The following is a 15,462-nucleotide window of genomic DNA, read 5'->3' on the forward strand; positions in this document are numbered from 1 at the left end:
CAGTAGAGTGTCAGATGCTAAAGCAGCAAATCCACCTACAGTTGACAGGAGGCAGCTGAGCCCAGAGGGATGTTTCCACTGGTAGGTAGCATAGGAAGGTGTGGCAGAAGGTAACAAGGTGCACTGGCAGATGGGCATGCCCTTGTGTGTGACCCTGAACAGGGACCTACATGATGCCAGGCAAGCTGCCAGTTAGATGCAGGACATTACTTCCTGCGAAGGAGAGGGACTTGGCCAGGAAAATGCAAGGCTCACAGGGCCCGGAATTATGGTACAGGTGAGGCAGAAGCCTGGGGTGATGATATTAATAGGTAACTTTTATTGAGCACTTACTAAATGCCAGAAACTCTTATGTACAGTACCCATTTAATTCTCACGACAACTGTTATGTCCATCTTACAGATAAGGAAGTCAAGACTACAAAAAGTTAAATGAGCTGCCCAAGATCATGGGGCTTGTAAGTGGTGAAGTCAGGATCTGAACCCAGACACTTTGAGTTTAGAACCCATGCCAGTAGCCACTATGCCATTAGACTCGTTGAGACTGCGTGGACAGCGAAGTAAATTTGCAACAGGTTGTCGGACAAGAGGGCCTTAATTCCTTCTTATTTGTTGTCAAGAGAGGTCCTAGAGGCTAAGGTCAGATTCAGCCTCTGAGGCCTGGCGAAGCGGCCCCAGCTGTCAGGAGCAGGGAATTGTAGGCTAAAGATGAAAACCAAGCTAGGCCGAGAAAATTCTGTTTCACGTCTCTTTTGTACTTGTTATACTATTATCAGCATACGATCTCCTCTCATTTTAAAGGTTCTATGAAGTTATACTTCCAGGTTACAGGTCATTTTACATTTGTTGAATTTTAAGTGGGTTGTTTCCTGATACCATAGACTGAGTCATTCTCACCTTATCAGTGACTGTCTCTATATTACGCTGTGAGTTAGCTTTTGGCAGATTTCTTGCAGACAGCTGATCCTTTCTATGGACACAGATTCTTGTAATTTTTAGGCCAGAAAATTGACACAAGGGAAAAGCCATGTAGATAGAGATCAGGCTCACTCAGGATGGGACCAGCAAAGTCCGGAGCTGGATAGCCAAGTAATGCCCTATGAGAGATAACCTCCTTTCAAACGACTCCCTTTAGACCAAACGAGAGAGCGATATTTCCACTGGTCTCTTATGGAAAGAGGAATAAAGATGCACTTCAACGAAATGAGTTGAATCCTTATAAAGCATTTCAGGCCCTATCCAAAGTTCCATCTAGACAATTTCCTGGGGTTGCTATGAATCACAAAGTGTGTTGTGGAAACTTGGATACGTTTCTAGTGACCTTGGTTAATCGGAGATGACAACGGCCTGTACCTAATTTCACTGCTTAAGAGGCCACTGTTGGTGATCACACACTTACCTTTTGGTAACTAATTAATAAATAGCATAATTCCCAATGAAGGTGGCACCAGGAAACATGACCTTGAAGTGTGCCTGGGTCAGATATACATTTTTTAATCCTTTGCATTGCTCTGGATTCAGTCAAAAGACCAGCTACCATAGCAACATATGATGTATTTAACATCACAGTGCAGAAACCTAAAAAAAAAAAAGTCTAGAAAATGTCCTTGCACTGCCATGAGAAAGTAAGTGGTTATGTGACCTTGGGCAAAGCACTTTGCTTCTCTAAATCTAAATTACTGTACCACCCCCACCTCCCAGATATTTTTGTGAGGATTAAATTAGTAACACATTAAAGTTTCTAGCTTATAGCAATGCTCAATAAATGTTAGCTGAATTGGAATCTAAGTAGACATCAAAGATGACCTAGCAGTTCCAAAAGCTGTAAGTGCCTGAAAGAAAGGTGTTTGGAGCAAACATTCCCCTTCTTTCTCTTCTACAGCTGGAACACAGGCTTTGTATAACCATGGACCAAACTTTCTTACAAGTAATCCAGCACATTTTTCAAATATGCTTAATATCTGCTTTTTCAAGTTACTTGGAACAAACTGAACCTTGCAAAACTCTTTTGCTACCTCCCACCATTTCCAGCACTTGACTAGATAGTCAGTGAATTGGTTTGTCCAAAAGAGTTGGGTCAAGGCTTTGGGTTTTAAAAAAATAAACAAAAAACGAAGATTTTCTTAGTTTTTAAACACTTTTTTCCCCATCCAAGTTCATAACGTTATTTTAGAGAAAGGTGTTTCCTTTTCATTCAATACATACATCGAAGACCCAAAGGATGTTGATAGGACCAAGACCACCGAATCACCCAGGAGGACTCTATATTTTTAATAACTCTAGACACACATCTATACAAATCTAAGTCTATCCCAGGAGTGCTTATTTATGTCTCCCTTTTGAGATTATTAATATATCTCCATACCTGTAAGCAGGTCTAAAAGAGAACACTTTTTTTTCCCCCTCCAACTAATCAGGAAGTATATGGCAAAATGTAAACTTGTTAAAACATTCAAAACTCCTACTTACTAGTGCCTACTTTTGAGATCACATAAATAAGTCTGGTTTCCTTCCCTCTGCTATCTGCTGGGGCAGGATGTGAAATTCCTTCAAAGGCAAACAGTCATCGTGCTCCTGCTATGTGTCATGTGACAATTGAGGATTCAGAGAAGAATCCTTCATAATAGTCTCTTGCAAGGATTTCACAGGTCAGGATGAGAAAACTACATAAACCGAAATAAGTAATGTAACAAGAAGAATTTAATGAATTATTTGGGCACTAAATTTCTAACTTTACAAAACCGAGAGTTAACTGATAGTTTCTAATGTTGGTAAAATAAGGCAATTAAAATTGTTAATATACTAAATATAACTGAAAATTCAAACGTGGCTAGCAGAGATCAGCAGAGTGGGAGGAAAAGGGATCATATCCTTACCTTTCATAGTGAAGAGCTGACAGAGAAAATCTGAAGTTGATATATCAAGAAACAGAGGTGTTAATTAGCATGCTATTTAGAGTTATGGAGAGAATGACTATAAAAAACTAAACATTAAAAATGACTGTGATTACATCTTGGGAGAGGGACTAGGATATACCTCTCTCTACCACTGTGATATTTCTTACTATTTGTACTACTTTTTATAATCAGGGAAAGTGACAACTGTGAGCAATTCATACATAGTTATGTGTATGTGTGTGATTCATATATAAATACTTCATACATATGAAGTACATGTGAATATTTATATTTAATATTTATATATTCAATATATGTAATATTTACATATCCACATGTAGCTCACATATGTATATACAAAAGGCCACTAATAGAATATGAAAAAGTCAATAAGAAAACCTTCTATAAGAAATTCCAAGTGGTCTGAGAAGATGGAAAGCAGAATGATGCAAAAGGCATGGGCACTAGCACATATTTTCCAGGTAAGAAGGTTGGTGAAAAGCTCATGATAAGAGCAAGTTATGGTGAGCCTCCTAGTTAGATATCCTGATCATCCAGTGACTGGCCCCATAGTTTCTGGCAAGTTTTACACCTTACAGAATTGCACTGAATTCTTACCTGGCCCACTTGCTAAGTGTCTCCTTAAAACTATAGTCAGGAAGTTGTCAGCAACTCTTTCATTCACTATCAGACTAGAAATGGGGAAGAATTAGAATCTGCCTGAACAGATCATGCTTAACTACATTTTGAGATTTGTCCAACATCTTCCCTTTATTTTCACTTACTCTCAGGCAGAAACAACTCCACATGGATAAATCCACTATCAGAAGGCAGTCTCACTCCAGGGAAATTTACTGTAAAGTCCCTGATACCAGAACTCATCACATCCTTATTTGCTAAAAGCTGCTTTTAGCTCCAGGAGTTTTCTCCCTCATAACGTTAAGTGCACTCTGTCTAAACTCAGGATCACGCCTCCTTTGGCAACGAAGCCCCTTAAAAACTTAACAACCTTGTCCCAGCCTTGCAACCTCAGCCTCCTTTCTTCTGAAAGAGCCAGAGTGTCAGTCTCTTCTCCAGGAAAAAAAGCGCTGAATTCAGAGTGCCTCAGGAAGGTGGGGAGAGAGAGACACCTAGGCCTCCAGCACAAAGTGTCCTGGTCTGGTAATATATTTAGCAAATAATAATACAAAATCCCAGAAACAGCTCATAGAAAAGCATTTTACTTTAATTGTATCCCCACAGGCACCAAAGGAATTGCAGTTGGTTTTCTCCTTCCCCTGTTTCACCCCTATAAAGACTCTAGTTCTTTTGTTCTCAGGTCTTGGTCTTCTAAGAGCTTTTATGAAGAAGAGACTTAACTATTTATTGGATTCCATGAGTACTTGTTATTGTTTTTGCCACAACTGAGAAAGTGCAGGGCTGTGGATAAACCTCAGATTCGTCCCTCTGTGACCCCTTCACTACTGAACACATACTTGCAAAGGAAGCCACCGCTCACTGAAAAACATCTGATGCCACTGAGAGGTTCCCTGAGCGGCCCCTTCTTGTTCCTCAGCTTCATGGGAGTGTACAGGGACTCCAGGATCCCTATCACTCTCTCTTTCTGGATAACTCTCCCCTCACTTGGAGACCCGGAACTTCTCCAGGAAGGCCTTCGTTGACTCTACCCAGGCCAGGTGAATTTCCGCTGTCTGGAGATTTCAGGGTACCTGCGCAGCATCAGCGGTGCCTAGACTCTCTCTTACAAGACTTAGAGCCCCTCAGGGACAGAACTTACTCAAAAATCTCAGTGTGCCTGACCCAGAGCCTAACGCCTGATCCCACTCAGTCAATGTCAATGCTGTGCTTATGGACTGCAAGCAGGTACCTGCAACAGTGAGTGACTTGGAGCAAGTGCTGCACTAGCAGACGTCCGAGACTGATACTTGTGCTGAAAGACCACAGATTCTCTATTTCTGCTGGAGTGTGTCACCTTTACTTCCTCATAAGCATTGTAGGCAAGAAAATAAAAACCTTTCTTATCTTTAAAGACGACATTCAGATACCATCAGTGCTGCATTTATCATCGATTTTGCAGAATTTCATAAAGGACATCTTATGAGAATCAAACAATCCTAAAGACACCCCAGAATGTTTAAAATTCCCACATGACATCATAAGGCAGGGCATAATGTTAAATATGCACGTTTGAGGGTATACAGAATTCACTGCCATGAAGTCATCTATAGTTTCACTTTTCTCACTTTAATCATGACCCAAGGATGATTATATTGAAACTACATCACAGGTGAAACATTGGGTCTCTCAGCAATCTTGTTCGTTTGTTTTCTGTTGGGCAAAGCGACACTAGATTACAGCTAACCCAGAGGACAAAGGAGACTCTGAGCAAGTCTGAGCATTTCATGCACAATTTTGTGATTTAGTATTTAGAAACTGAAAGCTGTTCAGATATGGGGAAAGCTTCCTCCACTGCTATCTAGAGAGGCATGTAAGCTGCGTTCACTTATCCAGCTCCAAACGGTATATCTACTAACAATGTGTCCACGCCATACCAAGCTCCACAGATACATGGCCTATCTGAACCTTGCATCGACCGTACGGAGTAGGTAATACTGTCCTCACTTCACAGATGGCCTAGGAAGTCACGAAACTTAGCTCCACGGTATTGCAGCTCAGTTAGCCCTGCTATTGGCAGCGCAGGTCTGACAAAAAGTGCACGGCTTAAAAAAGTGTAAGTTAAACGAAAGAAATGCTTAATAGGTATCAAGTCCACATATATGCCAAATGTCCTCTCGCTTTTCCTTCTCTTTATGATTGCCTTGGTCTTCAAAATTAAGAAATATACTCGTCATTGGGAGAATGTGTTCTCCATTAGAAATTAATTCCTTTCATTTTCAAAGGACTGCAATGGATATTCAAGAACAGAGACCAAGACTGATCTCTACACAAGTGTTTCTTTTTGATTTATGATCCTCATGACAACTCAGTGAGGTAGATAATATGACTTTTCTTTAATCTTCCATGGTGCCTGGCCTATTAGAAGATAAGCGATGATGCTCAATTAAGACTTACTTGTTGACTGATTAGTAATGGCTGTAGAAATATTAGTGCTATACAAAAATTAATAATTCCTGAAGTCTGTCAGCGGAAGAACAAGCTAAACAGCAATCCAGGCATTCAGAGAAATTATTAAAATCACAAATTAAGTCATTTCTATGGACTCTATGGCAGGAAATATAATTTTAATGAGAAAATTGAAGCTAATATATAACAGCTGTCCTGGTACCCAGTAACAGAGAATTAAGGCATATTAAATTATTAATGAAAAATATAGCAACTTGGAAATTTAACCTTTAAACATTCTCTAGTCTTTTCTCTTTTATATAGAGTCTTTAAGCCGATATTTTAAAAAAACATATTTGGTCATCTTATGTAGTTTCCATTTACAATTTCCTTTGCTACTCATTAGCTGTGGACTCTTCAGCAAGTGACTTAACTAGACTTTTCACGATGATCAGTATCTAAAGTGTTTATTTCTGGAAGGGCAGGGACCCTCTAGGAAACTTAGTGGATGATATCTATGCTAGTCAAACCACCCAAAACTCCTACTTATCTGGCCATAACTGGATGACCTAAATTACCCAAACTGCACTTGACCTACAGACCCAAGAGCAAAGAATATTGTTGATGTAAAGCCACTGAGAATTTGAAAGTTGTTTGATACGCAGCAATTGTTATATTGTTGTTTGATATAAGCAATAGATAATCAATAAGTGATTCAATAGGTTATTCATAAGTTACTAAAGTAATAACCCTATTTTAAAAAAGCATATGGAGGAATAAATGGAGAGAAACGAGAGGGAAGGAAGATTTAAAAAAAGGTCATTAACACGGCCTAAAAAACCACACTCTCGTTGTCTTCCACACGTTTACTGCCAACTGACAGAAAGAGAAGAGTGGCAGCAGTTCCAGGCCCAGTTGAAGAGGAGCGTACTCACGTTGGTGTTGCACATCTTGTATTGGCGATAGGCCCCAGTGCAGGAGATGGCTGCAGACCGGGCAGGCTGGGAGAAGCTCGGAGCCACCCTGTGGGCCCCCATGCCATGGCTGCTGCTTGTTTCTGGGCTGTGGAAGAGACTTGAAGCTGCAGGGAAGCCTTGGGTGTGGGTCAGAGGCAGCTGGTAGATAGAGGCCTCTGAGGCCTGCAGTCCAGAACGAGGGCCGCTGTCACTCTGGTACAGAGGTCCATGTTGGGAGGCCCGGCGGGCTGGCGTGCTATAGCCATGGCTAGGACCTGATGCCCCCTGGGACCTGGAATGCCGGGATGAGGGCCTCTGCCTCCGAAGCCTCTGCGGTGAGTGTGCAGAGTCCGTCTGCAGTGGTAAGATGTACGGGGCCTTCCCATAGCCATACTTGCCAGGGCCGATGGGACCTCGGGTCCTGCTCCTGCAGAGAGATATACAAGAAAGGAGATGAACAGTCATGGAATTTTCATGTTCACCCAGAAGCTCTGGTCCATGGTAGAGAGGACTTCGTAGAAACAAAAGCTTGAGAGAGAGCCTGCGGTGGAACAGGGAGGGAGAGGGAGGGCATTCCAGGAAAAGCGAACATCATGGAGGCTGGAACAAGACTCTACAGTCTGGAAAGTAGAATGAAAGTGAGAATCAACTGTGGGTAATGTGAATGGCTGAAAATGAGGTTAGGATGGTGAGCCGTGGTCAGTATTGACTTATGTCAGGGAGCTTGGGTAGTTATGTAGGTTGTAGGGAGCCACCGAAGGTTTCTTGAGAAGTATAAAGATATAATTGTAATTTCAGCCATAGTAACTTCCTGTCCATTTTTTTTCTCATCATAGTTTGTGGGTTTTTTCCTCACTTGACTGTGCCTGACATTTCAGACTCTTGTTTCCATTACCATTCATGCCCAAATAGCTTTTCTAGGTAAAGAGAACTTATTAGCTAAGGAACCAAATTCTAAGGCAGTCCTAGGCCTGACTTGCACTGGGTCAAACCTAATCCCTGAAGGAATGAAAGTGGGGTGAGCAACTGGCTGCTCCATCACTCTTGAGGAGACTCATGCGGAACAACGGGTAAATGCTCATCTTTACATTGGTACAGATCTTTAGATCTTGTGGCAGCCTGTGACATTGTGAGACCTCGTGCAAAGCACGTAAACAGTGGCGTGTTGGGAAGAGTGTAACAACCGGCTCTCTAGTGAGGTGAAAGCTCTGGCTCGCAGCGTTTTCTCATTCCCAGAGTAAATACCCCCGCCATGGCCAATTTCTAGCTGCCCTTGTGGAGACACAATCAGCTCTAGTGAGGAGGGAAAACTCAGCCACTGTTTGCAAAATATAGGAACGGTAAAGAAATACAAAAATGAATCAGACGTGGTCCTCGAGATCTTAACCTTACAACTGAAAGCTGAAGGCAACAAGATCATAACGAAGGGTGTGGTAAAGGCTTTGGAGACATTACAAAATTGGTGCCTTGGGAATTCTGAGGCAAGAGAAAGTATTTTTGCCTGCAGCGATTTGGGAAGGTCACTGGTCTAAGACTTGTGAAGCACAGGTTGCAATGTTCTGTGGAAGGACTTAAGTCAGTCACATAACTTACTTATTTGCAAAATGACTGAACTGGATTAAACGACTGCGAAGGTCGCTCCAGCTCTAAAATTATATGCTTCCATGATAATTAATTCTACTTTTACATAAAATTGGAAATGTGCCCAAGGGTTTCTACAAGATGGCCCCATTAAAATAAGTACATTAAAATAGCAATCAAGGTGAAACATTAATTTCTGCCCTCATGAGGAAATTCTTTCTTCGCTATTCATAACCACTGAATATAAAATCTAATAGACCACAACTAATTATTAACATCTTTATCACTAATTGCACCTTCATTCTTAGCTGATATGGTTTTGAATTAAACTATGCTACAGTGCTTATTTTGCCTTTAGGCATTTCTCAATTAATCTTGGCAACACTTGGGACTCTGTTAATGATGGTGGATCCAGCGTACTGCTTTAAGTGATGCAATTAAGACATTAGTCTTAAAAATGTGTATAACTTGAATGTAATTTGCCTTTTTCTTTCTTGTGGCAGGCCAGGTAAAATGAATGACATCATGAAAATGCAAAGGAAAGAATTTCTCTCTGTGTGTTTCATGGTCTCTTTTTCTTTTCTTTTTCTTTGTTAGATGCCTGAAAGTCTACCAAAAATTCTAGCCTCGAAGTAAGTACTGGGTGAAGAACCCCTCGCTGAAGGCAACAGAGAAATGTAGACATGTGGAGCACGGCTTCTCAAACTTGAATGTGCACAGGAATCACCTAGGATCTTGTTAAAAGGCAGATTTTGATTCAGGACATCTGGGGTGGGACCTGAGATTCTGCATTTCCCACAGGCTCCCGGGTGATGCTGGTGCTGCTGGCCCATAAACCCACTACTTTGAGAAACAAAGTCGTAGGATAGAATTGAAATTCCAAATAAAAAGGTGAAAATTCAACAGCAAAATTTTTCATGTTTAATGGAGAAAGACAGGCATAAATGTAAAAAACAAAAACCAAAACCCGTCTTTGTGACATACATACAAAATCTGCTGGCCTAGATCAGGCTGTACTGCTGGCGGCTCACCCAGTGAGAGCTGCTGAACCAAGACTGACTGCATCTCACTCCTGGGGAGCGGAGGAGGCAGAGAACCTGCTGTTGGCTGAGGACCTGTGTGAGCATCTTTCCAAGGGCTGCCCATCCCTCCCGAGGGGGGTAACATACACATGTGCAAATGTATATTTTTGTATTCACACTGCCTTGTGGGAGGCTCTGCCTAAGCCAGAGAACCATTCAAAACCCACACAAATAGCAACACCATTGGAAAGATGAAGATTCAAAAATAAATGGCCAGCTTATTCTGAGAACCAGAGTAAAGAGAATGAACAGCAAATTAGAGTATGATTATGAGAGATGTGACTTCTGAATACTTGACTCGGAACACTCAGACAAGCAGCAGATTCATCCCCACTTGGCCAGGAGAACGTGTTTCCTCACAGCCAGTCAGAACTAATTATCCTGACAGTTCAGAATGGCCTCTTCCCCACCAGGACAGAGTCCATCTGGCCACTTGCAGAGCAGCCTACATGAACGGGGCAGATTTATGCACAGTTGGGATAATAAGCACAGATGTGGCTGAGAGTAACTGTTAACCGTTCCAGGGGTCCCTGCGGTAGGTGCCCAGGGGGCTGTTAGATTGATTAGTTCTGCTTGGCCTCTTATCTCCTGGAATTTTACTTTGTCTTCCCCACTTATCAAAGCTCTGGCTAATTTCAGAAAGCGAAGCCTTAAGAAAGAAACAGAAAAAGCCCGGTTTGGAGATCAAAGACATGCATGCTAGCATACATAGCAAAGTGGTTAATGACTTGGCCTCTAAAGCCAGAGTTCCTGGGTTTATATCCCACCTCTGCCATTTACTAATTACTGAACCTGGGGAAAGTTACTCAGTCTTCTGATGCCTCAGTCTCTTCACACAGGGCCAAGACTAGGATGAGGCCAGTGAAGAACCTGAGAGTGATGTCTTCTTAAATTCTGCACCTAAGGGCCTCACCCTAGGCCCATTCCTGGCCCTGTATGCATGTATAAATAAAAATGATAACAGTATCTTCCTTACAGGTTGTTGTAAAGAGTAAACAACTTAATAAGAGCAAACAGACTTAAATAATGCCTAGCGCAGAACATGCATCATACAAGTATTTGCTTAAAAGAAAAAATTCTGGCATGGCCATTTACTAGCTCTACAAACTTTGGCAAATAGTGCACCCTCAATTTTCTTACCTAAAAAAATGAGAGTACATCCACTAGGATGGTGATAATAAAAAGGACAGGTAATAACAAGTGTTGGAGGGGATATAGAGAAACTACACCCTCGTACTTTCCTAGTAGAAATGTAAAATTACTTTGGAAAACTGCATGGAAGTTCCTCAAAAAATGAAATGTAGTGTTACCATATGACCCAGAAATTCCAATCCTAAAAATGAAAACGTGTATCCACACAAAAACTTAACCCAAATGCCTATTAACTGAGAATAAACAAAATATAGTATTTCCATAGAATGGATTATTATTCAGCCATAAAAGGGATGAAGTATTGATATATACTATAATGTAGATGAACTTTTAATATATTCTAAGTGAAACAAACCAGATACAGAAGGCTATCTGTATGAAATGTCCAGAACAGGCAAATCCAGAAATAGAAAGTAGATTAGTGGCTGCCAGGGGCTGGGGGAGGGGAGAATAAGGAGTCACCGCTAAAGGGTACGGGATTTCTTTTTGGGGTGATGGGAATGTTCTGTAATTAGACAGGGATGATGGTTACACAGCCTTGTGAATATACTAAAAACCACTGAATTATACACTTTAATGGTGAATTTTATGGTGTCTTCATTACATCTCAATAAAGCTGTTATTTTTTTAATGAGACCACGAATAGTTTCCATCTTATCTACTTACAACGATGTTGTAAAGATCAAACTGAGGTTACTGACAGGAATGAAATACTTTTTAATCTGAAAGTGATTTTTATCATGTTTCCCATGATTCGTTTCTATGACCGTTAATAAACCTTTATCGAACAACTTCAACGAACATTGATCATCACGTGTGATGTTTTTTTCTGCCTATTCACATTTCCAGCCCTGACGATGTAAGTAAATGCAGAGTCCTCTCCCCTCCAGCGTGGCTCAATGACAAGAACACAACAGTAAGGGTTCTGACACTAGGTTCCGGTCCCAGTTCTTCCAATGACCTGAGTGTCTGGAAAAATTGCTGTTTCTTGAGATAATGGCTGCAAATAGCATTCTGGAAAGGGTAATAAACACATAAAATATTTTCTTCTCAACAGGCTGGCTGCAATCCAGGGGCTCATTATGTGTGATGTTGTACAGCTTTGTGACATTAATCCTAATCAGTCAGCGTGATGATTCAAGCTAAGACATCTAGTCTCCTAACTCTACACAGGAACCTTGGAGATGTGTCATCTATAGCCATCATCTGTAACTGACAGCACCCATATTTCTATTTCCTGCCCAGACCTCTCTCTTGAAAGTCAACAGCATATGCCCAATTAACCTCTAGACTACAGCCTGCTTCTCACCTGTGATGTGAATCAAATCACCTGGGGATCTTATCAAACTATAGCTTCCGATTCAGAATGTCTGGTGGGCCTCTGATTCTGCATTTGTAATAAGCTCTCAGGTGACTCTGATGCCGTGGGTCCTGGGTCCCACACTTTGATAGCTCCACCTAGAGGTTCCTACAGACATCTCAAACTCAACACATTCGAGCTCCAGTTCATCATCTTTCTCCCACGAAACTGTTCTAGTTCTTCCTCTATTCTCCGTCTCAGTAGTTCTCAAACTTAAGCAAGCATCAGAATCACCTGGAAATCCTGTTTTACAAGACTGTTGAAACTCGACCTGCAAATAGTCTGACCCATGAGGTCTGGGGTAGGGTTTGAAAATCTGCATTTCGACAAGTTCCCAGGGAAGAATTAAGGCGAAGAATTAAGAGGACAGTGGCGCTCCATGCATGCCTGTCAGAGCTGGAAAGCCACCCAGGCGAGGCTGTCTGTCAGCTGCTTGCGGCTCAAGGATGGTGCCCCACCTCTTTTCTTAGTTTCCAGTACGGAGCGGAACGGGCAGAGTGAGAACCCTGCCCTCTGGAAGCCAGGCTGTTTGTAGTTCTTATAGTCTCCATGTTTATTCCGCTTTGTTTTCCCTTAGAGATCAGTTAAGTCTCTGTGAGAGGTCCAGCCTCTCTCAGCTGTGCTAACATGAACCACACATGGGCCACAGCATCCCACAGAGCAGCAGCCCCTGGAACCAGCCTGCAAAGAACCTCGAGAGTCTGAGCCTGACAGCCCCGGGGGCAGGGCAGGAGGTCATCTGTCCAGTGCACTGATTCATCGGGGAGGTTCTAGGTTTTACAGCATTTAGAAAGGTGGCATTCTTTATAGCTAGGTACCCGAGCTGAGTTGTTAGATAAACAGAAATCAGTTCTTCCATAGAGAATATGGGAAGGAGGCTTGTGGGATGGAAGATTATTTATTACTGGATATAGCTGATAGAATCAGGGGTGAACAAATCCCTATATTAGATGCTGTTGAGAAAATCTAAGACCTTATTGCTTATCTAAAAAGTCTCCAGCAGATTTGAAGGGATCCTTTATGCCACATTTGTACTTTGCACTGACATTATATATGAAAACTTAACTCTTATGCAGCCAATGTTTTGAGGCAAATTTACCTGGCCAGTCTTAGCACGAAAGATAGGCCTGAGGAAAAAAGAAGGTAAATGCCACAGACTCCTAGTCACAAACGCAGGATACTGCATGTGAGGGTCGCCTCTACATCAGCCTCCAAAATGCCACATTCTTCCTCCCTCTCCCCACACACTGAGGGAACAAAGCATTTCCATGTGGCTCTTTAAGCTCAGAGAGAGGGAAAGATGTGACTTGCAATTACTATCAAGTGAAATGCTTATTCCAAAATCCATTATCATTTGTGATAAAATGCTTTTAAAGAGGTGTTCATAGACGTGTTAAAAGATACTGAGCAGTGGGAATTATAAGTAGGAATTAACTTTTCAAGTGCTAAAAGATGTACACAGAGACGTGGGCTCACTGTTTAACTGGCAGGACACCTGATACAACCCTAGCAGGACAAGGTTTTAAGAAACTAGCCAGTGCATTTCTCCCTTCTCCCCCAATCTGCCTCCACAGTGCTTCTAGAATGACCCTGATGATTACAGGCAGAGAAGACCCAAAGATCAGCACAAAGAAGCAAAAGGTTTCTTTAGAATTTGAAAAACTGGGTTTTGTCTCAAGAGCCAAAGTCTGGGGCATAGAGAGCAGAGGTATAGTTCATACTACAGATTTTGAAGAGGGTGCTACATCCTGGGAAGTATCGTCTCCAACCAAAGGAAATTAAGAGTTTGCGTAGCAGACAAATGAGGGAGGTACTGAGAGGCAGTAACCAGGGATCAGGCCAGGATGCTCTAGAGTGGGAAGCAATGGAAACTCCAGATCTGTTCAGAAGCCCGAGATGAAAGGGACCTGCAAGCTTTGTGGGAAAGCCCTTGTCCTACTTGGCACCTGACCAGGGAATAGGAGGCAGGTTTCAAGGTAGAGGAGCCCCCTTGAGTGCCAGCAGGCAATCCCAAAGGAGTTTTTGTAGAGATTTCGGCAGCAGTTACCACAGGGAGAGGAAGGCAGCCAGTGAAGCAGAGCAGACACCCTTCTCCCTTCACCACGACTGCACAGAAGGCTCTCGTCTGGGGAGCCAGGTCACCCCCAAGAAGAGGAGGAGGGAGAATCCTGACTGAACTGGGTATAAACGCTGTATTGCTCATGTCTGAGCATCTCAGTTTCCTGGAATTGGAAGTTTTCCCGCAGCAGCAGAAATAGAGGCTCAAGAACCACACCTAGTTGTAGAAAAAGCAATTGCATTTTTCACATCTGAATTGTGATAGTAAATTATAAATCTGAAACACAACCTAAGCATCATTAAATAAGATAAAAATGAGTGAGTTAAATTATGGTAAATATCAGAGTACACATTAAAGTACTATGAATCTGTTCAAAAGAATGAGGCAGATGTGTATATATTGATATAGAGTGGCTTCCAAAATACAGCTAAGTGAAAAAGAATAAGACACTGAACACTACACATAGGATATCCACACTCCTATTTACATTTAAAAACAAAAAAGACAAAGAGAAAAAAAGTATACACTATATGAAAATGCAGGATACATATCTGCACTGATACAAATGAAATATTGGGCAATGATTTCCCCTCGGAAGCAGACTTACAGGAGTGGAGTTCAGGTGGATTCGTCATTTCTTATCCTTCTGTGCCACCATAAAAAAAAAATATATATATTTTTGCCCTTCTGCCTGGGTTTTCAATACATGAAAATGATATGAAAAAGAAAAACACTAAACTGTTTTCCACTGAATTTTTTAAAAATGTAACTGTTTGTGGATGTGGGGAGGATCACAAGAAGCAAATGCAGGTATCTGCTACCAGAACTCTCCCTGAAGCTGCATCTGCTGTGTAAGCAACATCACAGAGAAACCAAGTCAGTAAACTTAATACGGAAACAGGCAAACATTTTGATTATACATAAAATACTCACTTATAAATAGGCTAGAAGCCTCAAAGACTGAGGGGACAGAAATAGTCTGGGCATAAATATTCCTCTGAAATGTCACCGTCAACAATCGAAAAGTCATATACTCCCGGAAAGATGTTAGATCAGCAAAGGCCATTGCCAGGCTCAAATCCAGATGGAAGCTTCTTTAGAATCTGAGCAGAGCCTATGTAAGGAACAGCAATGACTCTGTGACACTAATCCAGTATTTTTAGCAATGATGAACACCCCAGTGCATATTCCCAGGTTGCCTAACAGCATCCCCACTCTCTAGGTACCCAAGCCAGGAACCTCCTGCACTTTTGACTTCTCTCTCCTCTGGTCTTGTCCTTCTAAAATAGCCCTGGTCATTACCCTCTATTTAA

General features: G+C 41.8%; 1 protein-coding gene across 1 annotated transcript in view; it reads right to left on the minus strand.

Moving 5' to 3' along the window:
* Positions 1 to 15,462, minus strand: part of THSD4 (thrombospondin type 1 domain containing 4) — a 549,795-nt gene that overhangs the window by 439,258 nt on the left and 95,075 nt on the right. Inside the window, exon 5 of the mRNA XM_039856496.1 lies at positions 6,895 to 7,342. Coding sequence (XP_039712430.1) covers positions 6,895 to 7,342 — 448 coding nt within the window. The remainder of the gene's footprint in view (positions 1 to 6,894; positions 7,343 to 15,462) is intronic.

The sequence above is a fragment of the Pteropus medius genome, unplaced genomic scaffold (genome assembly GCF_902729225.1).
Source record: "Pteropus medius unplaced genomic scaffold, Ma_sr-lr_union100, whole genome shotgun sequence".
NCBI lineage: Eukaryota > Metazoa > Chordata > Mammalia > Chiroptera > Pteropodidae > Pteropus > Pteropus medius.